This window comes from Ambystoma mexicanum, chromosome 11, assembly GCF_040938575.1.
Source record: "Ambystoma mexicanum isolate Mex_15411 chromosome 11, UKY_AmexF1_1, whole genome shotgun sequence".
In the NCBI taxonomy this organism is placed as follows: Eukaryota; Metazoa; Chordata; class Amphibia; order Caudata; family Ambystomatidae; genus Ambystoma; species Ambystoma mexicanum.
This window is the reverse complement of record NC_090934.1, coordinates 760,403,828-760,430,640: the sequence shown is the minus strand read 5'-3', so window position 1 is coordinate 760,430,640 and position 26,813 is coordinate 760,403,828. Positions and strand designations below refer to the sequence as shown.

At 43.7% G+C, this 26,813-nt stretch overlaps 1 protein-coding gene across 4 annotated transcripts in view; it reads right to left on the bottom strand.

Annotated features, from left to right (window-relative positions):
* SBF2 (SET binding factor 2) overlaps positions 1-26,813 on the bottom strand; it is a 2,983,421-nt gene that overhangs the window by 864,655 nt on the left and 2,091,953 nt on the right. For all 4 annotated transcript variants that reach the window (XM_069623660.1, XM_069623661.1, XM_069623662.1 and 1 more), the window contains exon 18: positions 17,501-17,671. In XM_069623660.1, the coding sequence (XP_069479761.1) occupies positions 17,501-17,671 (171 nt within the window). The remainder of the gene's footprint in view (positions 1-17,500; positions 17,672-26,813) is intronic.

Sequence of the window (26,813 nt, the reverse complement as noted above, 5' to 3'; positions counted from 1 at the left end):
AGTTGTTGCCAATTTATTTTGTCTTTTGTAGGTACTCCATTTACCAAGATAATTAAAGATTGCTGCATTGGACGTTGCACTCCGAGAGTGTGCACATTTTCTTTTAGATCTAATGGTAAATACACTACTTTTCCACGAATACCTTTCACTAATTCAGAGGGAGGTAATTTTGCAGTTTTTGGTTGAAGGCATATTATTGCTTGAAATGGGTGCACTGTTTGAATTATGATGCTCTCATATAAATTAAGTTGTTGAAGGGGTTTTGGTAGTGGATACAATTCCAAGTTATTTGTGATAGCACGTGAAGGAGTTTGGTTGTTGTCAAGTTTTGTAGTGCAGTAAGTGCATAGTATTATGGGGTCAGTTATTTCGTATTTGTTTTCTGCTATAAGGTAGAGAGCTAATTCAAACCATTTAGAATCTTCATTGTCTTCTATTTTGTATGATAGGTCTATAGTTTTTGTGCTACTTTTATATAAAGTTCTGCGGCAACATACACACACATGGTTTGGTACTTCAGCTGAAGTACTTTCAAATTTTAGTATTTCTTTTTTGTATGTCTGTAGTGAAAGGTTGCCATGTGCAGAATCGTTACGAAGTTGGTTGACAGCTAATTCATCTTGTAAGTGGGTTTCACTTCCAAAATATTTTGTCTGGATATAGTCGATTTCTTCTAGGAGGTCTTTTGCTGTACCATGTAGAAGAATGTTATTTAAATTCGCTAGTACTAAAGCAGGACTTTTAGCATAGTACAGTTTATAAACTAGATTTCTTATACTTGCATGATGTGTTGATATCCTTTTGATATCATGGGTGTTTTGCAAGTAGGTCCTGTAATGCAGGCCAAGGAATGTCCTTGTAGTCCTGTGTACTTGCGTATTGGACAAGCATCCATATTTTGCAGTAGTTTGATTTTGTCTTTGCTTTTCACATATTGATTGAGGAATTGGCGTAAAGACTTGAACATTTTTTTGGGAATGTTACACATTGACGTGCATGGCCATTTGTACACTAGATGTTCTGATTCAGTTGAATGGAGGGGTAAATCTACGTTTTCAGGGCATATTTTTGTAAGGAGTTCTTCTTGTTCCATTATGGTATTATTAACTTTTTCATAACCTCGACCACTGCTATGTATGGCAATTGTATTTGTTTGTAAGCTTCTTCATTAAAGTATGGTTCTGTGGTTGTAGTGTGACTCCATTCACCTCCACAGATATTTAAGAAGTTATTTCTGTTGACATTTCGTTTATTGAGAAGTCTTTTTTGTAATTTAGTTATTAGTCTTGTTAGTGGTTTCATTCTGTTTAACACTAAAATAAATAACTTTGTTTTGAGAAGAAGTGCACTGTCTATCAACGCTTCTAAGATTACTTTCCTACGATAGGTTTGAAGTCTTGAACCTGGTTTCTCTCCTGTTTTCACAAGATTTTGAAGGACTTTGTGACGGAACATTTTGGCTAAAATACTTTTCTTGGTATGCTTACTTTGTACTATATCAAGATTTATAGAAGAAGTTTTATTTGTAGTGATAGTTGATTTTCTGTTAATTGTTTTTTGGGTTGTTTTACTTTTTGATAGAGGAGGGAAAGATTTTGTACTGGAAACTTCTTCTGTTTCACTACATGACTATTAGCTTTTGTGTTTCAACTTTCTTTTACAAATTCTGCTATAGATGGATGTTTATGTTGGAGACTTTTCTTTTCATTTGCTCTACTTCTGCGTCCCTTTCTACGGAGTTGCTTTTTGGTAGGCATTCTTTAGGGTCTGTTAAAAAAATACAGAAGGTATGGGTTGGGGTGTTCTGCAATGCATGTGTGATGTGTGCATGAGTGTTTGAGTAAGGTGATAAAGATGTATGTAATGGTGTGTGATTGTGCATTGGGAAGTACAACTAGTAGGGATGGCTATTCTTGAATTAATGTGTTACTAAACTGGGGTTCATATGACAGTAAAAAGTAGGCTAGTGGTGTGGAGAAGTATAAATAGTATATCTAAAGCTATACAATTAAAATAGTTGTTTTTTCTACAACATCTAAATTCTAGCGGCTGAGTTGGGTAATTTGTGTGTCGAAAAATAGGAATTTGTGGGCCATTCTGCCAGTAAATCACTGTTTAAGACGGGGGGATTTTTGGTCAGAATGGTGCAGATTCTCTATTTTTAGGCACAGAAATAGCATGAATTAAGCTTACAGTGTGAGTAATAATTCAAATATTATGGTAACATTCTACTTACTTTTTTTCTAAAATGAGCAGTTTGTTTCTTAGTTGTTCTTTGTATTCCCAATTCGGCTGCTTCTTTTCAGGAAAATGGTCTTCGCTGCAATTGTAAAAGAAAGACATTAGTAATTTGGTTTGTATATAGCACTCTTTTTAATTTAGACATAGATTTTATAAATTGAAATGCTCAGCGCCTTCCTTAAAACCATTAAAACTATTTTATGACTAACTGTATAAAAGAAAATATCTTCACTATGGCTTGTTAAATTCATAACGTACCACTGTATACCACTATTCCTGCAACTAAGCTTTCCACGTAATAGTGAGTGAATGTCATAGCCTGCTTTTCCACGTAATAAATAGTGAGTGAATGTCATAGCCTGCTTGTCCTATATAAATGTAACTAATTATATAAACTAAAAAAGTAAAACCAAATATGTGTTTGTACAAATATTATTCTTTGAGATTTGATCATAGAGTGTGCATGTAATTTTGTTTGATTATATGTAGTCTAGATATTTTATTTGAAAAAGATTAGTTTAACATTATTTGCGTGTGTGTGTGTGTACGAAGAAATTAAACGGTATAAAGGTTTGTAAGTCACAATTCATTTTAGGATAATGAAAAAATGATCGTAGATTCATTTTACAGATTATACAAGGTAAAAGTCGGTTAGAAAATGTGTTCATGTACTGTATAGAAAATATGCATATCTGTAGTTTGTGTTCATGCATATGGATATGGACGAAGCTGCAAGTAGAAATCTTGGAGATTTGTCTAGTATTTCTCGTAGATCGTGGTTGCCAATGGTATGAGACTTGTAGTCCGAGAGATTCACCGTACATTTGCAGTGCTGATCTATGATGATGCAGTTACATGTAGAGGTCGTGGATTTGATTGGTGGATGGTCATGTGAATTCTTAGCTACATCCAATGAGGGAATGGCACAGAGAGTGAAGTGGAAATGGTAGAACGGCTGTCTATGTTACGATACGTTCGCGAACATGGCGGTAGTTCCAGGACACCGCGTATTACATCCGGGGAATTTGGGGTGGGGAGGCATGCAAATGAGATTGAATGTAGCAAGGGATTGGTCAGTAAAGTTTAGTGAGTGTGTTGTGCTAGGAGAGGTTTTCTCTGATATTCTTTTTTGTGAGAGAAGAACAGATAGCTATGGCTGAGTGTTTCAAAAAACAGATTGTGTGGATTTTGGGAGACTCGTGGATACATTGGTTGAAGGTGCATGCAGAAAGCTGTGGAGTATCTATAGATCTTGGATTCCCACATGTGGAAGTGCACTGGCATGGAGTGCATGGAATGAAGTGGTTGGACTTGCTACCTCTTTGTGCAACTTTGAAGATAGAGGAACATCCAGACATAATTGTAATTCATTGTGGAGGGAACAGTTTAGGACATGTGTCTGGAATTTCTTTGCAATTTGCAATGAAAGAAGGACTTCAGAAGATCATGGATATGTTTCCAAACTCCAAAGTAATTTTTTCACGGATTGCGCAGAGACAAATGTGGCTTCGTTCTTTCTCATGTAGTCCACAAATGGAGAAAGCAAGGCGTAATGTCAATAAGGTTGTTTGTGCTTTCCTAAGAGATTTTGGCATGTTCTCTTTTCACAATGAAAATATTATGTTTCGTAGTACATACATTTTTCACAGAGATGGAGTCCATCTTACTTATGCTGGCAATCAGATTTTTCTGAGAAATGTACAAAATGCATTGCGACCTTTTTTAGAAATGCAGCATCTATTTTGAAGTAGGTGTGAAGTATTTATAATTTTTGACATACAAACACCTCCCAAAGGCTCTTTTCAGAGCCACCACTTCCTCCCAGAGAAAAAAGCAATGGTTACAATAGGGCAGCACCCCAATTTTTTTTATTTTCGCGAACTGTCCGCGGACTTTCAAGAAATAGAAAGGGCCCTGCATTCTTTATCGTTACTTCTATTTTTTAACTGTAAAAGGCGGCTCTGAAAAGAGCCTTATTTTTGTTTTGGTTTTTGTTATTTTGTATTTTTTTGTTTTTTTACACACGACACACTAGGAGAGGAGGGGAAAGGAGGCTAAAAGGGGGGACACCAACCACAGGGATAAGAAAGGGCGAGCTGAGAGAGGAAGATGTAGAGTGGGTTTTATTTGGGTAATGAGCAGGTCTTCTCGTGCTCTGAGACAATAGTCTCAAAAGCACTCCGAAGTCGCTCCCCCCTACAGAGTACTGTGTCACAGTACATCCATACAACTGTGACCCTCGAAAGGTAAGGGTCATCAGAATTCTGTATGGCATGTGAGGCAGCTTGAGGAAGACGCTGTCCCACAGAGGTGTTCCTTGTGGTGACAGGATCAGAAACGGAGGATGAAGTAGAGGTAATCAACCTACTACGCTCTTCGCAAGGTACAACCTTGCGAATGGCCCCAGTGTGGAATGAGTTCAGGTGTCGCTTCATGGTCGTAGTCCCAAAGCTATACTAATCATGCCTCCCACGACTGAGTACCATTTTGCACTAGTTGCAGGTGACACGGTTCGCACGAGCCTAAGGACCATTCCCATGAACGGTAAACAACCACCACACCCAAGAATCACGCCGTGGGCGGCTAGTAGGGCATTCCTCTACCTCATTCTCGTCATCCTCTTCTTCCTCCTCTGTATCCTCACTCCTGTTCCCCTCTTCAGGCCCTTGGGGAAATGGTGGTGGTGGAGGGGGGGGGTGGGGCTGGTGCTGAGGCAGATGTAGCACCATGTGGTAATAGTCGAGCTATGGATGTCATAGGCTTGGAGATGGAAATCTCAAAATCTGCAAAGTATGCAGCAAAATGCAGTGTGCTCTGTGGAATAGTCAGAAACACAATGAGAATGCGCTCTAGGGCGTGGTCTTATATAGGGGTGCTTGTGCGCGGGTCGCGGACATGCGCGCCGTCCGCGAGACAGATCGAACATCAAAAAAGGTTCAAAAAGTCACAAAAACTATGTGGAAAGTTAGGATTAGTATGTGGGATTTGTGGTATGGTGATTTTTTAATGAGAAATATTGTGGATTACTTGGAAATGTACTTTTAAACTGTTCGGGGACACGAACAGTGTCCGCATTTAGAGCACGAGATGAGCGTGGGCGCGGTCACATGATTGTTTTGTGAGCATGTTCGCTAAGGTACCGGCCGTCCGCAGGACACCCAATGTACGGACATTGTTTTGCGCATGCGTGTTGATGTTCTACGGACAGTGTTCGGGTCCTGAACTAATTAAAAGTGCGTCACATGTAAAACAAACAGTTACGGACAGCCGTTTGTTCTTAGCACAGTTTAATTTATTTGCTAACAATACGGACAGACATAGCGTTTCAAGCACACCTCCATTTTCGTTTATTTACGAACAATTCAGGACACCACGAGTGTTCTTAGAACAGTTTATGCTTGCTAGCGAACACTACGAACAGGCATAGTGTTCTTAAGGACACCTCCATTTTCGTTTATTTACAAACATTTCAGGACACTCCGAGTGTTCTTAGAACATTTTCAACTTGCATGATTAACATTACGGACAGATGTAGTGTCCTCAGGACAGTTACATTTTCGTTTCTTTACGAACATTTCTGAAAAACCGCGCTGTCCGTGGACACCTAAATTGGTTTCATCACAAAGAACTGAAAGTAATTACAACAGAATATAAGAAAAGTAACTTTATTTCATATATATATACAATTATGACTGGGAAGGTGGGGCAGAAATGGAAACAAAAACAGGAGAATTAGGGATTTCTAGATAACTGGGATCAGGTGAAGAAGGGAAGGAAAGCTCATCGAAACGCTTTGGTCCATAGACAGGGTTTGGGGTTAACTGAGTGGGATAGGGTGAGGGGGGGGGCAAGTGCAGGTTGGACAATGGTGTGCTGTTGGCGGTTTCACATGATTTTCCACAAAGTTTTTCAAATCCATAAAATTTTGCATACGGTCGTCCATTTTTTGATTAATCTGTTGTAGAGTGATATCCTCTGATTGTTGTTGTTGTGAGATGCTTGGAATTTTTGTATGGTCTGTTATAAAAAAAATGTATATGTTAAATGTATACAAAATAATATTTATTAATTGGTTTATATAGTAAAGTGTGTACCATTAGGTGGACTATCTTCTAACATTTCCTCTCGTGCGGAATGCTCCTCTAGCCAGTCGAGAGTACTACACATTTCTGTGAGAAAACAAAAAAGTAATATGTTTTTTTTCTAATATAGAAAGTTTATAACTATATGAGTAAAAAGAAGTACACTTACTATGTCTGGTGAGATATGTAATCAGTAGTCTATACGTCTGGTCTTGCTGTTGGTTGTGGAGCGTCTGTGAGGTAATTATGGTGGAAGCCACTTTATCTTCCTTTGGTATATTCCATTTTAAAACATATTGTATTTAAATGAATGGTTAGTGTGTTACATATATGGGTTACATTTTTTAAGTATTACTACATATACTTTGTATGTGTGCTGTTTTGTGAATTTGTTCAATATTCCTATGTTATGATATAACTATTACACATACCCCCCCAGAGTTTTTAGGTGGTGGTACTGTTGTCCGAACATGTCTGCGAACTGTCAAATTCAGTAGAAAGGGTTCAGTATGTTCCATATTATATGTACATAAAGTCAAAGTTATTATTGTTAAGTTGTGCTACTAAAAAACTATGAAATTCAGTAAAAAAACTTTGTTACAGGGACGTTATGGTTAAATTGCACTAATGAAAACCTATGAAATTCAATGAAAAAACTTTGTTAAAGGGACATTATGGTTAAGTTGCGCTACTAAAAACCTATGAAATTCAGTGAAAAAACATTATTAAAGGGACGTTATGGTTAAGTTGCGCTACTAAAAACCTATGAAATTCAGTGAAAAAACATTATTAAAGGGACGTTATGGTTAAGTTGTGCTACTAAAAACCTATGAAATTTAGTGAAAAACGTTGTCAAAGGGACGTTATGGTTCCAAGTAAAACCGAAAAACCCTTGAAATTCGCCAGTTATGGTAAGCTAAGCAACCATAACTCGCGTCACCACCGTGCACTGCTAAGACTAACACCCAGGACATCAAAGATGACATCACAAAGGCCGCGTAAAACTGCCCATGCGAGAAGCAGTCTTCCCTTAGGTCAATCCCCGATACCTTTAAGGTCTGCCCCTGCGATTTGTTGATGGTCATGGCGAAACAACCTTTAAGGGGAACCGAAGTCTTTTGAATTCAAACAGGTATTCTGAAGGTATAAGAGGTATTTGTGATACGAGCACAGACTCCCCCTAGCCAAGACCGGTTAGCATCATAGCCTCAATCACATTTTTGTGGAGAGCTTTCACTCGCAATCTGGTGCCATTACAGAGCTTAGGTGGGTTGAGGTTCCGCAATAATATCACAGGTGCTCCGACTTTGGGAGGAAGTTTATGTTGGGGAAGACCAGGAAGATTTTAAGTGTTGAAGAACTCAACAGGGTTGTGGACTGCGTCATCACTTTGAACCACCGAGTTTTCAGATTTGTACTCCATTTGGACTCCTCTGAAAAAATAAAGTAACTTATTGATTACGGCAGCCATTCTGTCCTTTGATGTCAAAATGGCACGTTCACATAACCATACTGAAGATTTCTCCATTAGATTTTTTATGTCAGGGTACATTTTGGATCTGAAGTCTTCTAGGGAATTGAAGACTGTGCAATGGGTGGAAACAGTTTGGAATCTAACTTTATAATGAAGATTTAAAATGTGAATTTTTACTTTTCTAACATCTTTGGTTTGTGAGATATGGGTATCCTTCAAAAATAATTTACCCCTTTTCCACCTCACTTAACTGGATGTTCGGAAAACGGTAAAACATGTGTTTCTCTATTTTTGAAGAAGACTCTAAATACCAGTTTTCACATCTGTAACACCTTCTGTTTTTGAGATATAGGTATCCTCATAAAATGATTCACCCTCCCCCTTTTTGCCCCTTAGAGACAGATTTTTCTAAAATCCTCCCTTAGTAGGTGCCTACGTCATGAAAACAATGTACCTTCCAAATTTCACGTTCCCAGGTTAAACGATTTGAGCTGGGCGTTGAGTCAGTCAGTCAGGACTTTATATATATATATATTAATATTATAGGGCGGTGATAGCCGTCCTACAGTTAAAGTGAGTCAGACTCCCATAGGAACCCCTCAAAATTCTATTGTTAATAACTTTTGATGTGAGTAATGGTTTTGGCCGAAATTCCGAAAGGGATTAAAAACCTGCACCCCACCCCCCCAGACTGCAAAGCTTTGTAAAGATGTTAAAATATGAAAAATTAAGGGGAGAGATTCACTTTGGCAACTATCTATGCCCCAAATAAGGGATAGGATACCTTTTCCAAAGTTCCTTGTTTAGGCTTGAGAAATTCGCGAAGCGCCCCATAATACTAAAGAGGGGACTTCAATATGTCTTGGGATCCAGGAAAAGACAGATCGACAAAATCCATAGGGACCTAGGGGAAACCCTCGAAGGAACTAGTAGAAAAGGTCGAGAGATTAGCCTTAGTAGGCGTGTGGAGGGAGAAAGGAGGAGATAAGGAGGGGTTAACGTTTTATTTGCATGTTCATCGCTTCTCATCAAGGATAGACTGTGTGGACCTCCAGGAAACTCCTGGGTCGAGTAGGGGCCATCGAGGTGGGGGTGATTCTTTTATCCGACCACGCCCCCATAATGGTACAGGTAGCTAGAAGGTCGGGGTCCCCGAGGCTATGGAAGTGAAGGTAACCGGGGCAGCTGTTCAAAGATTAGACATTGAGGAGGGAGCTGGATGGGGAGATAAACTTTTTTGGAGACAACAGGGAGAAGGAGACTTCGGGGCACATGCGATGGGATGCCTTTAAGGCTACTATCAGGGGACGGATTATGGTGATCAAGGCACAGAGGGACAGGGAGCTAAGAATACAGGAAAGAAACTTAGAAGTGAAGTTAAAAGGAGTCACGGCCAGGATGTGTATTGGTGCCAGTGGGGCCACGAGAAAGGAATACAGTCTCAGCTGGAGAGTATTAAGGCAAAGGCAGCGGTGAAGGCACTGGCGTTCTTAAAACAGAAATATTACATGAAGGCCAACAATGCGGACAGATTGCTGGCTCGGATGTTGAGAAGGGAGGCGAAAGCTAAAACGATTCTCAAGGTAAAGGAGGAAGGGGGGAGGGACCAGTACAGACACCAATGACATAGTTCGGGAGTTCTCGAGGTTCTACACAGAGCTGTACAGTTCAGCCAACCCCTTAGAACAAAGTCAAACCGAATACTTGAAGGCAAAGAAAGTGGCCCAAATTCTAACCCAAGAAAAACAAGCACTAGAGCTAGATATCACGGCAGAGGAAGTACAGAAGTTCATTATGGCCCTCCCCTAAATAAGTCTCCAGAACCGGACAGTTTCAACACAGAATTTTATAAAATGTACAGGGAATTTCTGATTCTGGATTTGGTCCCATTATTCAATGAAATGGGGCGGGAGGGAAGGATGACAACTAACATGGAAGAAGCAAAAGGGGTTCTACTTCCTAAAGAAGGTAAGGATCCGACGGTATGTGGCTTGTACAGACCAATAGCCCTAATCAACATGGATGCCAAGATCTACACAAAGGTCCAGGTCAACCGCCTGGACCAATTACTCCCCAGTATAATTGGCCCCGACCAGTTGGGGTTCATCAAAGGTAGACAAACTAGTGACAACACTAGGAGAATATCCCACCTCATAGAAAAGGTTAACAAAAAAAAGATGCTGGCAATCTTAGTAGCATTAAATGCGGAGAAGGCAGTTGACAGGGTGGAGTGGCGGTTCCTGTTCATCAAAATTCAGCAAATGGGCTTTGGGGAGAAATGTATTGCTATGATTAGGGCCAATCACCAGAACCCAACGCTAAGGCTATCCATTAATGGCTAATTGACGGAGCCAATAAAAGTACAAAGGGGCACAAAACAGGGATGCCCTTTTTCCCCCCGCTCTATGTGATGTATCTGGAGCCATATTTGCAATACGAGCAAACAGGGAAATAAAGGGGATACCATTCAGTGGGAGGGTTCAGAACATAGTCGCCTTTGCGGATGACATGCTACTGACGCTGGGGGACCCAGAGGGCTCCCTGAGAGCTACGGAAGGGGAGATGAATGCTTTTGGGAGGATAGTAGGGCTAAAAATCAACCCCCAGAATACTGAGATATTGAATTTGACAACTACAAGGGAGATTGAGGAGCTAAAGCGAATCCTACCATACAAATGGGTTGGACAATATTTAACCTACTTAGGTGTACAATTAAGTAGAACAATGAAGGAACTATTTGTGGTCAACAACATGCCCCTAATAGAAACAATTAGAAATAAACTGGTGGACTGGGGGCCCTTGTCCATATCTTGGACCGGTAGGATTAATATGTTGAAAATGGTGGTTCTTCCACAGTTACAGTACTATTTTATGACTCTTCACATCCAAGTCCCGACCTACTTCTTTCGAGCACTACAAAAGCACACGGGAAGATTTATTTGGAAAAATAAAAAACCAAGGATAGTCAGGAGGGTGATGAAGCTTCCGAGGAACAGAGGGGTATGGGTGAACCAGTTTGACAACGTATTTTAGAGCAGCCCAGATTAGGATAATAAGGGACTGGTTGAAAGACGATAGGGATAAAATCTGGAGGGCAATGGATAAGGCCGTAATTGGGGAAAAACATTGAAGAGGCACTGTGGTTACCAACGGGAGACAGACCCAAGAATATGTAACATAGCAAAATATTATCGGTGGGAGGGGACTCCTGGGACGAGGCACTAACGCTAGCCAAAATTGCCACATTCCACAATTGTTACGCTCACCTGGCTCCCACAGAGGCATCGATCTGAACTGGACCGCTGCGGTCTCCACCAATGTGACGCGTAGGGCCGAGATGACGGACTGGACTGGCCACCTAACTTCGTTTACTTGGCCCGTAGGAATATTCTTCTGCAAATGGAGAAAGGGAATTAACCACCTGTGGAGTTGAGCGTAAATCCCCCCACCCCCGCTGTTCTCCCCACTGATCACCTTTGATGTCCCCTCTTATAGTCTCACCTGATGGTTTGAAAAGATGAGCTCTCCATCCTGCATTGAGCGCAGGGGCGCGTAGATAATCAGTTGCTTCACTGGCTCGAAGGAATTGGTGAGTTCCAGAACAATATTGACTCTGAGATTCCCGGCAAGACGCCGTAAGAATGTAGTTCGTAAGAGTTCAAATGCCTGACTTTCACTCTTGTCCGATTCCTTGCAGGTTGCAGCTTGACCCTAGTGGAGAGTTCCTCGTGGCAACCGTTAATATTCTGGTAAGGATTTGTATTATCCAACACAGTTCGATAAAATAATGTCAATATGTAACCTGTTGCTTTCTCCCTTATTCAGGCGCTGAGAGAAAGTATGAAGTCTCGGGGAATAATGCCTCCAGCGGTAAAATCAGGTAAGTCTATTGTGGTGAGGAGGGTGCCCCTTGTTAGTCCCTTTGTTTCACCTTGCTGTCCTTTTGTTTCACCTTAGGGGCCGGGGTTCGGCGAAGATGCAGTGGGAGCTGCGCTGACCCGTGAAGAGGAATAGTACCCCCGGTGGTAAAATCAGGTAAGTCTATGGGGGGTAACTAATATTCCTCTGTGTATTCCCTTGGCTCACCTTGCTGTTCTTGTCTTCTCCCTAGGTGCCGGAGTGCGGCGGGAACATGCAGGAGGATGCGGTGGAATGTGAAGATCCTGCGAAGGCCGGTGAGTTCAGCGCGGCGCTGAAGCAGGCGAGGCGACGCGCATAAAATAGCTTCTTTCTTCCAGTTCGGAGGTGCGATGGATCGGGAATTCAGGTCAAAGGTATTGCTCTTGTTCTAACCTTTTCTCCTTCTTTCTTCCTTTTTCTAGGAGCTCCAAACTCGAGGCGGGCGTGGCAGAAGACTGGATGCAGACTTGCAGGCACGGTGAGCGTTACGCTGCTGGATGCAGAATAACGCGCCAGGACTGATTCTCCATATGAGCCTGGCGCCATAGGCGCCAGGACTGCACCCAAATAGCCCCTAGCAGGGGTTGTTGGACTTGCTTGGGATAACTTGATGCCTGCTTCCGGGGTTGCTGGACTTGGTCTGGGTCCCCGGGGGTAGGCATCATGACACCAATCCAGGGTTTACCTCAGGGCAAGGGGGTAGGGGTTTCAGAGCATGGAGAGAGGGGGGTTGCCTTAAAGTGCAGGATATGTTCAGGGGATCTGACATTAAAACATTCCCCAGTGCAAGGAGGACTTCAGGCTGGACGAGACAGAGATTCCGTTACCGCCAGATAAGACACTGGGTCCTGCACCTCACAATCTAAGGGCCAGCCGCACGAGAGTAAATCCCCTTTGAGAAGTACCTAACATCGTATTCTGGAGACAAACATATGGTATAGGGCAGTTTACGCTTTAATCAAACAGGGGGAGATGCCAGGGGAAAGAAAATATATGACCCTTTGGGGGGTAGTCGGTCAGGACATAGAAAGGGGGGACTGGGAGCAACTGTGGGCCAACATACCAAGGCTGGCAAGATCACTACAAATACAAGAAATGTGGACAAAGTTTATGTTCCAGTGGCATCTAACCCGTGCAAACTGCACACAGTCTATCCCCGGGTGTCGAATCTTTTCTGGAGACACTGTCCAGGATTATTTTGGGTAATAGGGAAGGGACTAGCAGAGACCCTGAACCTGAAGGGAAGTGGCAACACAGGCCTGTCTATTTTGCGGCTGTGGGGGGCAGTTGCAAGTGTCACCATCCAAAGCAGAGCAGAAAATCTACATTATCTTGATGATGGCAGGTGCTTTTGGAGTAGCGCAAAAATGAAAGGCAAAGGACCCTCCAACTGAAAGTGATTGGGTGGGAAAGATGTGGAACCTTGCCGTACTGGAATGGGCAATTTACTCCATGCAAGGAGACCAACAGGGCTTTCAGGAGGATTGGTCTTGGGTCGTGGGGTTTCTCCAAGATGGGGCAAGGGAGGCCTGGTGTCCAAGGAGAATGAGACTCCTAGGCCTGGTGGCCCACATCAGAGGTCGTACTACCGGGGCGGTTTGGGGCAGAGGTACATTTGTATGTTTGTGTGTAAAAGTTGTGGAAATGTTAATTAAAAGTTATATAAGAAAAAAAGGTTATTAAGGGTAAAAAAAAACGTTTTTCCAAAGGTGCGGCCTACTTCACATTCATTTTCCCATAGACAAACAAGGTCAATTTTTTGCCAAAGCGCCCAGCTCAAACCGCAGGACGGATTTGGATCAGGTCCGAAACAACTTTGCACCACGTCCAGTAGGTGATTTCACCAGTGTGATGCTACTCAACTTTGGCAGCAGTGTCAACTCCACATGTTCCAGTTGTACCGTCTGACAATGTCTAAGTTATGAGGGTTATCTGTGATCTATGCCACCAATGGGTTGCTGTGGGAGGTGGTGCAACTAAGGATTGGGATAACTTTACCTGAATACCACATTCATTGTCCTACTTATATATTTTTTAAAGTGGCAAATTTTTCCCATCTTCTTTAAAAAAAACTAAAAGATGATGTGTACGTAGATGAAACACTTATGTCATTATATATAATGTTATTTATATGTTTGGTTATAAACATTTTGAATTACTTAATAATGTAGGTATATTTGCATAAGTCACACTGTGCATATGCTTACTGTGTTGTTGAAGGAAACATCTGCCTCTCTTTTGGATAAGCAGATAGTTAGTGTTAGTAAATATTTACAGCTTTATTTGCACCAGAAACTCAGAGTTCATTCAGTGATGTGATCTGTGATGTCATCACTGTGGTTATAGGCTGCACAACAGGGGGCGCAAAGTTAAGGTGGCTTTAGCTGAATTTCAGGGGTTTTGTTGCATTTAGTTCTCACTTTAAAGTCCCTGCAACTAAAGTTTTTTCCTTGAATATATATCTACATATATTTAGTTAAGGCGAGTCGGACTCCTCTCTGAATTCTATCATTACCCCTCTGAATTCTATTGCTAATAACTTTTGATTTGAGTAACGATTTCACCAAAATTCCGAAAGTGATTAAGGATTTGGGGGCCACACCAGACTGCTAAGTTTCTTAAAGATTAGTTAAAAAAATAAAAAGGTTATTAACTAGTTACGCAACCCCCAGCTCTCTCATCCGGATTGTCTGTCTGCAATCCAGGAGTGGTGTGCCGCTAATGATCTCTGCCTTAATTCCAGCAAGACGGAGATCCTTCATCGGCACACCTGCAGATTCCTTTCCTGCCACTATCTGGCCACCCACTCTGGGCCCTCTTCCTGCTCCCACCTGTGAGGCTAAGAACCTCAGGGTCATCTTTGACTCCACACTCTCCTTCTCTCCTCACATCTCTGACGTCTCTAAGAAGTCAAACTACCAGCTGCACCTCCTCAGATGTATTCTTCCTTTCCTCACATTCCCCCAGAAGCTCACTGTCTTCAGAGCGCTGGTTCTCTCTAGGCTGGACTACTGCAACAGACACTTCCTAAATCTGCCTGCCCCCACTCTCCGTTCTCTAGGACTCATCCAGAACAGGACTGCGAGAGTTGTCCTTGGCTTCAAGCCCAGAGATCGTATCTCTCCAGCCCTGAAATCTCTGCATTTGCTCCCAGTGGGAGCAAGGAACAAGTTCAAGACCCTCTGCATTGTCCACAAGGCCGTCTGGGGCTTGGGACCCCAATATCTCCAACTCTCTCTTCGGAAATATCTTCCAAGTCAAGCTCTTCGCGCTCCTCTGTCTCCAACTCCTTGAGGGTGAGTCGCTGCTCCAAGAAACAAGTTGGGGGCAGATCTCTTTCTTTGGCTGGCGCCTCCCTCTGAAACACCTCCCTGACTCTCTGAAACTTGAGCAGAACCATCTCCGGTTCTGGAAGCACCTCAAGACCTTCCTCTTTGCTTCTGCCTTCTCCCTTCCTCTCCCCTGCTGATCTCTTGTCTGTACTGAACTGGTCACCTGCCTACCCTCTGAACTCGGGCCCTGCCTGCCCAGTTGCACTCCCGCACTTCCTCCTGGCATCCCGTGCACTTCTGGTCTGTATCTGCAACCCTACAGTCCCCTTATCTGCACTTATTGACATCTATTGTCTGCACTTTAACACTCACACTCGCCACCTGTCGGCTGCACTTCATGTTTGTGATCCCGTGTCTTGCACTTGCCCCCCCCGCCCACCATTGGCACTTCTCCCGTCCCTTCTCCCCTGCACTTGCGCGATCTCAATGTCACTAGGCCTAGTAAGATCGTTATTTTTGTCCTCCCAGTTTCCTCTGCCTTGCCTAATCGTGCCTTGAAAAACTTGTGTGTAGGTGCGTTATAAATGCCATATCATATCAAAAAGACAAAAAATTTTATTTTCCAAAAGTGTGGCCTGTTTACCCTTTCATTTTCCCACAGATAAACAAGGTCAATTTTTGTCAAAGCGCACAGCCCAAACCACTGGACGGATTTGGACCAGGTCTGAAGCAACTTGAGCACAAAGCGTCGTTTTCAGTTATTCTTTGCAGTAGTTATTTAAATATTTGACGGAGAAGGGGGTGCACCCTTCTTAGAAATAGATAGCTATATCGCTGGGATTTACCTGAAACTGTTTTTTTTTTTTTATAGAAATTAAATAACCGCCATCTTGTTTTTCTCTCAATGCGAGAGATATCCACGGCTACAGCAGAGGATATGGGAAAATGAAACGCAGGAAAAAGAATATTTGCAGGCCAAAAAACATGCACATGCCATTAGGATAGAGGTGGGGGTGGCTAGAGGGCACCAAGTGAAATTTGGGAGTTGGAGGGGGTCTAGGGACTGAGTTTGCAACACAAAGCGTTCTGTAGCCTCGGCTAGAGCCTCAAATAGCCCACATCTCAAAGCAAACTGCATCACAGACACAGCGTGTGTTGTGGGTGGAAAGGCAGAGAGCAGGGGAGGTAAAGAGGGCATCTGGGGAGTGGGGGGAGCTGGCACAGATGAGGGGGCCGTTTGGTGAGGGCTTGAGGGGCAGGAGAGCATTTTTTTTGGCCATTTTTCTGATATTCGCAGCTATATTCCAGGCTAGAAAGGACTACCGATAACCACGGGAAAGAGTAGTTCTGTACCCACGGCTACACATTTTGGGGTGTCTGTGTTTTATTTCTTTTGGAAAGTTATTTTTATAGGTATAGTGATGTTGGGGGTGAAAAATCACTGGCCATGGCCATTGACATGGTAGATATTTGGGAGTCCTTTCTATTTTGGCTGTATGTTTTCAGACTTTCGTACATGTGAGACTCTGGCGAAAAACAGACAAAAATAGTTTAAGAAAATTAATACAAAAAGGAGCCACCCTACTCTAGTTTTAGATGCTGCATACACTGTATTTTAGTCTGAGTATTGTCACTCATGCGATTATATCTTGTGCCTATTAAATGTTTCCCTACCTAGTTTATTGTTATGTATTATTCTTTGCTTTATTTATCTTCAGCTACCTTACATAACTACATGAGCAGTGTTGTGCTGTATTGATCTTTTAAGTTCTATTGTATTATAAAACCCGAAGTGAGCCCCCCGTTTAACTATGTGTAACCGCAGTTATACTAAAGGTTAACTGTAGCCGCGTGTATAATAAAAAAGAATGTTGGGGTTATTATTTTATTGTATTTGTGTATTCAAATGTGATAAGTAGTACTTAAAGGGACTGTTTTGGGGTACACTGAGTGTAGTATTTTAGCTAATTTGGAGTACGGTTTTGATGCTATGAAGGAACACCACATTTTTCATCATCGGTTAGGTGTACTCCAACATGTCTATAGAAATTGGCCATGTAGAACTGTATGTTGTTTGAAATCCATAATTAGTTGTGGTCCCAATACACTACACATGTTAAAAAACAAAAGGCATGATCTTGATATATATATTTGTAGTGACATGGCTCAATGATGATACTGTAGCTGCAGGCAGTTTAATGTAGATGTATTATACTGTTTGCTTACACGATACTTAGAGGAGAACACCCACTGGACAAACCATCACATTTCGCTCGCAGGCACTAACTGACTCTCTCTGAACACTTACCCAACACTCACCCACGTAGCACTCAACATTCTACTCTGTTCCATGCACCCTTGCCGTACATTGTAGAAACACATACAACAATATACATATATAACAATATTTAAATCACAAATAAAACGCTGCTGATACGGATACACTATGATTTAATATGCATTTTTGGGCATCTTTTCTCTGTAATTTTTTAGAACTGTTGAAACATGTTTTAGTTGAAAAATCATCTCACCTTTTGAATTATACTTGATGCACGATTGTCCTCCTCCGAGCTGAGGTATAGTGACCGAACTTGTGTTTGTACATTGCTATAAAAAGTGGTTTCCCAAAACTGCTGGTTGGTCCATACAGTGTGGTCTTGTACACAAGTGTAAGCAAACTGACTTACTCCAGGAGACAATTTCTGTGAACACAAACATGATTAAACTATCAGGGTAAAGCGGTATTTTCAAAGACAGATGTATTTTTGTATTTTCAAAGACAGATAAACACAAGCTGCCAACATTTATGTACCTTCTGTGCTATCCCTAAAGACTGTTGAAGCGGCAACTTTCAATAACTAGAAATTTAGTACAATGGGGGTTTCCTTTGTATGCTCATTTTTTTTATGCACTAGGGTACAGTCTGCCGAGACAGAATAGAACATAACATAAACATGCACTTGATATAACATTAATTGTATTAGGACATTACGGAAAACCATTACATATCCACATTCAAGTATCCTCTCTGACACATGGTGTAGGAACCCTGAAAATAAGTTTCTAGTAGCAACGAGGAGCAGCACAGTGCCCTAATCACATTATCCACATCAGTCGCGAATAGCCTTGTCTAGATACGAGCAAAAGTTTTGCCATATCTCCTTTGGACAGCGAGTCTCTGGCATGGATGATATATCAAGTTCCTCCGTGTTAGCCCATATAATTTAATGCAACCAATCCTGCCCTTTGGGGGGACTCCTTCGTATCCAGCATTGCAAAATTGTTTGCTTAGCCATTAGTAAGCCCATATTTAACAGCTTACTATGTACCTTCCCCATTCTCTCAGTATAACCCAATATACACTGTACCCGTGTAAGACGGAATTTCTGCCCCACTATAATCATCCAATCTAACCAAGACCTCCCTTCAGTATTCAGCTATTTTGGGTCGGTCCCATAACATGCGCACTATGTCAGCCCTTGGGCTACTGCATCTGGAGCATTTCTTAATTACAGAGGAGCCAAACTTCGACAATGTGGCTGGAGTGTAGTGTAGACGGTTTACAATTTTAAAATGGACAAGGCAATGTCTAGAGTTCATTGATACCCCTTTAGTTAGTTGACATTGACGTTTCCACAATGTTTCAGAGATCTCCACTTCCAAACTAGCTGACCATTTTATTCTGTTGTCTGGCCCATCGTTACTCAACATTGTTTGCGCTAGCTTGTATAGGGCCGAGATGCTTTTCTTGCCTCCCCTTTGTGACAATATGTACTTCAAACATGCATGTGAGCTGGGTTCAGATGGAAACTGTGGCCAGCGCTCAGCTACAGCTGACCTGATGCACAAGTAGTGCCATCTCTGGAGTGGCCTAACTCCGACTACCGCGTTCACTTCATCCCATTCAACAAATGTTCCTCCAGGGAACAGGTCTCCCATTACCGGAATCCCAACCTCTTTCTATGGATTTGTCAGTAGAGGGTTTTACGCCCCATCATTCCGCAGATTGGCAAATTGATATCAGATGCAGTGTCTTCATCTTCTTATTCAGCCTCCCCAGGCGTCCCTTGTTGCGCCGTTAGGATCTAGTACATGGGTGTTATAGTATGCGTTCCCAGAAAGCAATCGTATTACAGAGGAGGAGCCTGTCTACAGTCGCTCTAGTCGGTCAAGAGGCGCATCTTAATCACCCTTTGACCAATATATAGCATAGTGTAGTTGTGCCACCAGGTAGTTTAATTCGAAGTCAGGCGCTACTAGACCTCCTTTCTCATATGGTTAAGCCAACCCCGCCCACTTCATGAGCACTGCTCCCCCTGCCGAAACAAACGCTGAGCACATCCCCTGAAATTCAGAGAAAAATGTTCTACCTGGCCACAGCGGGATATTATGGAAATAATACAATTTAGAGAGAACAAACATCTTTATCAAAGCTAGTTTCCCAGCAAGTGACAGTGGGATACGGCCCGATCATATCAATTTAGGCTTCAGTTTAGTCAAATATTTGCCATAATTCAACTCGTAGGTCAAGGCTTTAGTGCGAGTGACTCCGATTCCCAGATACCGAAAGTGTGATGCTGCTCATGATAAGTCTGCCACATTTGGTGGTTTGCGTGTGACCTAAGTCAGTGAAAATAATTCAGATTTGGAGGAGTTCAGACGCAAGCCAGAATGTCAGACAAACTCCACAACAGCTTCTAAGTGTTTTTCGGTGTCTCATCTACAAAAGAATATTGTCCGAATACAGCGAGAGGATTTCCAGCCTCTGACCCAGGGGCAATCCCGCACCACAGTGCTGTTCCCAGATCAGGTCAGTCAATGGTTCGATCACCAGTGCAAAAAACAGTGGTGTCAATGGACATCCTTGTCTTTTACTGCCCTCCAAGACCACAGTTGAGGAGCACCGAACGTTAGTAAAAAATCATGCAAATGGGTTTGAGTACAGCAAACATATGCATGAAACAAAGTGGGAACCAAAAACGCAGTTTATTAACAATGGAAATAAAAAGGGCCAAGACACAGCATCAAAGGCCTTTTGCATGTCCAAGGCCACAGCGGCGGCTTGACTAACCGCTGGGACCCTCGCAAGAATATTATAAAACCTCCTAATGTTTGCAGCTTTCAGCCTGCCACGTATAAAACCAGACCATTTGTGGCATCAGTGGCGTAAACTGCGCAGCAATTGCCTTGTCAAAAATGTTGGCATCAATACTTATAAGTGAAAAGGGTCTGTATGACCCACACTCATTCACCTCTTGGCTTGTTTTCAAAAGTAAAATAAGGTTGGAGTTACTTACCTTTGCTATTGTTCTGCAGCATTGGTGTGGCAAGGATTCACATGCTCATGAATATTCCCTGTCGTCAGGCTGGGAATCATTGGTAAAGGAAAAAACAGGTTCACTTTCACTTTAAAACTGTATTTCTCCTCTAAACCAATCTCTGTGCTCTGGGTCATACTGCACCCATCAAATGACAGTCCTCTTCTTAAATCCCTCCCCCTGGCAGCCATCGTCAGATTTGGTAAGCACGTAAAGTGGCAGTATGACCAAGAAGAGTCACAGAGGGGCCAGAGGGAGGGTTTGCATGTGAATCCATGCCAGACCTATACAGGAGAAAAATAGTTCCAGGTAAGTTACTTAAACCTTCTCCAGCATTAGGTCTGCCATGGATTCACATGCTCATGAATAACGAATAACGAATACATAGCAGTAAAACATTACACAACTACGGGAGGTGGCAAGGCTCAACAGAAGCAATTAACTCTTACCTGTGGAACAAGTTCACCTCAAATGAACAGATTGTGTAGCACTGCTTGGCAGACTCGGGACTATGCCTTGGAATCCCTGTCGACACAGTAGAACTTCGTTACGGTGTGCGTGGAACTCCACGTAGCAGCCCTGTAGATGTCCAGGAGGGACACACCAGACAGGAACGCTGTCGTTGCAGCAAACGCTTTGGTGGAGTGGGTCTCGGACGGCCGGGCAGAGGTCGGTTCGCCCATCGATGCCAGTGTGTGATGCAGCCAGAGAGCCACCTTGAAATGGAAGCCCTTCCCATGGTTCACAGGACCAAAGTTCACAAAAAGTAGTGAAATCTTCTGAATACTCTTTGTTGTGTACCGTAGAACTTCAGGGCACAAGCAACGTCCAGCGAGTGCAAGGGCCCTTTCCGTCGGTGACAAAGGTTTCGGGAAGAAAACAGGTAACACAAAAGGTTAATTGAGGTGGAATTTCCGACTGAATCTTTAGCATGAAAGACGGGTGCGTACGCAGTACCGCCCTTGATTCATGGAAAGTCATGTACGGTCGCTTTCATGATAGGGCCTGGATCTCACCTACACATCTGGCAGAGGTGATGGCCACAAGGAAAGCTGCCTTCAACTAGAGAAACTAGTGTGGGGTGTGATGCATAGGCTCGAAGGGAGTCCCCATGAGCCTCGTCGGAACCACATTGAGTTCCCCAGGAAGATCCTCGCTCTGGTCAGAGAGGCTCGTCATGGCGTTTCTCAAAGGACTTTTCTGATCTTTCCTGCCAGTGAAGGCTCCTGCCCTGGCAGGAAAGATTGGAAAAGTTCTTTGAGAAACTCATTGACAAGCCTGTGGGTCCACAGCGAGGTTCTTCCGGGGGATCTGGTGTAGCGGGAGATAGCCACCAGATGCACTTTGATGGAGGCGTGCACCAGACTAGCCTTTCCGAAGGATAGCAAGTACGGAAGGATCTGTGGAGCCGTGACACTCAGAAAGGTAATCTTCTGCGACCTGCACCATGTAGCAAAACGCTTCCACTTATGGCCGTAGCACCTTAAGGTCGACGACGCCCTGGTCTTGGCAAGGACTTCCCTGAGGTACGCTGGTAACTCATCACCTCCAAACTCCAAGGGCGATCCAGGGTCGTAATGAAAGATTGCGGCTCCCTCTCTGGTGAGAAGATCCAGAACCACCGGCAACTTGACTGGAGGCGCTGCTGACAGGCTCAGAAGGTCCAGGTACCAAATCTGCCTGATGAGTATCCTCTTGCATTGCCACTGTCTGAGTGTGTTGATGACTCGTAGCAGGATGTGGAACGGGGGAAACGTGTATAGAAACAGTCATACCCACGGGAAGGAGAACTCGCCCCCCCCCCAAGCTCCTTGGCTGGTAGAACCTGCTAGCAAACTTCTCGCATTTGGAGTTCACTGCCGTTGCAAACAGATCGATCTGGGGTCTCCCCCATTTGGCAAACAGGCAGTCTACATGATCCTGACGAAGCTCCCACTCGTGGCAGAAACGGAGTTCCTTGCTGAGGGAGTCTGCAGTGGTGTTCTTGAGTCCCGGTAGATGAAGAGGCACGAGGAACATCCCCTGTCTGATGGCCCAGTGCCACAAATCCTGGCCTCCTTGGAGGGTGCCGGGGATCGAGTGCCCCCCTGCTTCCTGATGTCGAACATGGAGGTGGTGTTGTCCGTGAAGATACTCATTACCCTGCCTTTCAGAGACGGTAGGGACAACTTGAGGGCCCAGAACACCGGCCATAGCTCCAGGATGTTTATATGGAGGTCATTCTCCTCCTGCAGCCACAGGCCTCTGGCGTGCAGACGTCCGGTGTGCACTCCCCAACCTTCCAGGGAGGCATCTGTGGTGACCATCTCCTGGTATGGGGGATTTTGAAATCCTGTGCCTTGGGCGATGTGGGAGCAGACTCCTCACCACTCTATCGCTCGTCGGAATTCCCCTCTGAGAGGGATCATCGCCGTGAAACTTCCTGGCACATGTATCCAACGGGCATACAGGGATTCGGGAATATTCTTGGGGTCGACTTCAAGCCGAATGGTAGGGCCTTGAACTGGTAATGCTGGCTCCTGCACCACGAAACAGACATTTCAGATGTTTCTTTTGAATGGTGATGTGGAAATATGCGCCTTCCAGATCCAACGATTTCGAGAAGTCTCCTTTTTCCAGTTGGTTGAGCACATGCTGCAACGTGACCATCCTGAATTTCAGGGACTTTAAGTATTGGTTCAGATGTCACAGGTCCAGGAAGGGCCTCCAGCCCCCTGTCTTCTTTCTGACTAGAAAGCATCTGGAAAAAACTCTGGAGCCCCAGAGCAGTTGGGGAAGGGGGACCAGCTCTATCGCCCCTTTTCGTAGCATGGCTTGTATCTCTTCCAGAAGCTGAGGGATGTGCTGCTCCTGCCAGGGAACCGGCAGAATCTGAGGACACCTGCATTGGAACTCCAAGGTGTGCCCCTGGGCGAGAGCTTCCGGCACCCATCTGTCAGTGGTGATCTTTCTCCACTCGATGTCTTGGCCGATTCACGCATGCTTGGAAGTCGGCCTCATGCCCTGCGGGTGATGGTGTCCTCTGCTATCGTAGGCCTGGGAGCGGCCTCTGTAAGCTTCTTGCACTAATGAGGATTGGGAATGCTGTCTGTACAAAGTGGAGAACCTTTTCGAAGACCTGCTTGATTTTCCCCTGGAGGAGCGAAAAGAAGATGAGCAGTGCTGTTGGAGAGTGCAGAGGGAGCGGGCCGTCTCTGTATCCGCTTTGATGGCCTGCATGAACTTGTTGACTGCCTCATTTTCCCTATCGAAGGGCATGCCCAGCACCTTTGCCTGGACCTCCGGACGGAAGTTAGTGGCCTTCATCCATCCATGCCAAAGAAGGCAGACACTGTTCACCACAACACTTTACTCAGAGAGAAGATTGACTTTTTCAAGCTGATGAGGAAACGTAAACTTAAGGTCTTCTTCGACTCCCTTTAAGAAGAGTCCACTCTGGATGAAGCCCCTGAATTTCTAGAACTTAATCCCAAAAGCACATTTAATCCACTTGTTCAGAAATACGTGCTCGCAGTATTTGAAAAAACAGTGTTGCAAGATCTCAAAAAACTTCACTTCAAAACAAAGGGACACAGCAACTTCACCATTAGGGAACGACAGACCTTGAAAATTCTACTTGACAATAAGAATATTGTCTTCAAACCCGCTGATAAGGGGGGAGCTCTAGTGTTGATGGACAAACAGGACTATCTGGATGAGATTGAACACCAACTCATGGATGCTGAGACCTACAGGAAGATACTATTCAACCCTACGGAGAAAGTCCACTCACTTATCAAGGAGGTACTGGATGATGCTGAGAGCAGAGAGGCTTTATCAGAGAAGACTCTGAGATTTCTGGATGACAGACACCCCATTGCCCCAGAATTTTACATACTTCCTAAGATACACAAGAGACTAATAAAACCACCTGGCCGCCCCATCATTGCGACCACTGATAGTCTTCTGGAACCGTTGGCTAAATACTTGGATAAGATCCTTCAGCCTCCGATTCAAGACACTCTAACCTACATTAAGGATACCATGCACTTCTTACAGCAAATCAAGGGCATCCAATTTGCTAGAGGTAGAGATATACTATTCACAATGGATGTGACCTCCCACTACACTAATATAGTGCATGAGGCAGGCTTGGAAGCTGTAGAATGGCTATTACTAAGATCTGACAACTGTCAGGGAGACAGACTCTTTGTACTGACCTTACTCAAACTCTTCTGGATGAATAACTTTTTTAAATTCCAAAATAGACAGTTTTTACAAATATCAGGCACAAGTATGGGTGCCGCTATGGCACCAGGATACGCAAATGCATACATGGATTTTCTGGAATATGAACATGTACTCGCCTCACCTAGATGGATGCGTCATCTTTCCATCTATGTCCACTACACCGATTACATCTTTGGTATTTGCACCGCGTCATCGGAAGAGTTACAGAATTTCTTTGCCATTATGAATGAAATGCATCCGAGAATTATATTCACTACAGAAACCAGTGAATCAGTGATAAACTTCCTTGATGTTGAAATCTACAGTAAGGATCAGAATTTGGAAACCAGAGTTTTCACCAAACCCACTGACAAGAATAGCCTCCTAGCAGCAACTAGCTTTCATCCTCAAAGAACTATTGACAGTGTACCATTGAGCCAATTCCTCCGCTACAGAAGGAACATCTCTGAGACCACTGAATACGAACGCCAAGCCACACTATTGCAGATGAAATTCAGAGCGAGGATTTACAACCCTACACTCATCTCTGAGTCGCAGAGAAAGTAATATTAATAGACAGTGAAACACTCTCATCACCTAAGACTCCCAAATTGGGGGAACCCCTTGTCTATGTAACCACACACTCGATCCAGAGTGGGAGAATCAAAAGGATAATACAAAAGAACTGGCCTATGCTGCAAATGGACCCCCCAACTGCAGCAATTATTCCAACAACCACCAACCTTTGCATATGGGAACAATAAAGCACTGCGTAACAGTCTAGTGAGAGGGAGATCTCCACTGTACCCACAAGAAAAATTGAATTTAAGGGAACAATACTGTGTCAGAATGTCCAACATTGGGGCAACATAATACTAGGTAACAGTATCACACACCCACACTCGGGGAAACAAATTTGGCTAAAACACTTGTGTACCTGTGTTTCCACCAACGTTATCGATGGACTCAAATGCCTGTGTGGTTATTACTATGTGGGTATGACAACGAGAAAGGCTAAAACAAGGTGGATGGAGCACAAATCGAACATCCGTACCAAAAATCAGAAATCACCTATAGCCATGCACTTTGATGAGGCAACACACACGGTGGCACAAGTGAAATGTGTAATTCTTGAGCAGATAAAACTGGGGAATAGAGGGGGAGATATCCAAAGAAGATTATTACAGAGAGAAATCCTATGGGTTGACTTGCTGGATTCACTCAGTCCGAGAGGGATGAACTGTGACTTTGATTTTATGCGTATTGTCTAATGTATTATGAGTTTGAAATCATCTGAACAGGAGATTCTCTGTATTTATATGCTTTTCAAATGACTGACAGGAACATTGTGCCAGGCCAGGTGGTTCAACAGAATGGGTTTTGTGCTACACAATGTAGATACTAGATTGTTAGTGGGTGTTTTCCCACGAGGAGTAATGTTGAGCTAAATTGCTCTTTCATAGATCTGTGGTCGGTGTAGATCGATATGTAAAGACTGTGAGCGGGCCGGGACCCGAGAGCTATCTTGTACATGTCTCCCCGTGAACGGTGGAGGATGGCCACTGAACTGGACACACATTACTGACCTGACAATACTTAACAAGGGCCCACCATGTGACAGGCCCCCCAGCCATATTACATACTTTTCGTTGACCCCCGGAGTGGGGCACCCAGCAGATCTTTGTCCGCATTATTGCCCTACTCCTAGCCCTCTGATCCCAAGCTGGAATGGGGCACCCCGCAGATGTTTGTCTGCGACGTTGCCGTACAGCCTGCCATTCACCAATTAGCTTCATCTGCCCGGGGAAGGCACACACGGAATCCTTCTGTGGTAATGTGCCTGCCCAGTAGAAACTACACAATGAGAGTCTAGTCACAACTAGACCTTGGGTACAACTCGCTGATGCTTAGCTCAAAGTACTCCTTATGAACTTGCAATCCTTGTTTATAATTCCTAATCTAACCCCTCTCAGACCAGTACAGAGTTTGGAATCTTCCTTAGGATCATGTAATCCTTTTTTAGAATTCCTTTTTATAATCCCGAATTAGACCACCTCTTAACAGCTGACAAGGGTTGCTTTATACTCTCGGTTTTGTATCCTTCATGATTGTACTTTTCTTGTAATCACAAGCAATTTTAGACCCAATTGGTGTGCACCCGCCTTACAGGTCGCCATAGTTACCTAGGACAGAATTGTCCCACACCAAGATGGTGGACCGTCGACATGGCACAGACGCGCATGTGCGCCCGGGTGCCACGACGACCTTATACACAACGGGGATTCGGGCCACGCGTCGCTCAGACGGTCAGATTGGA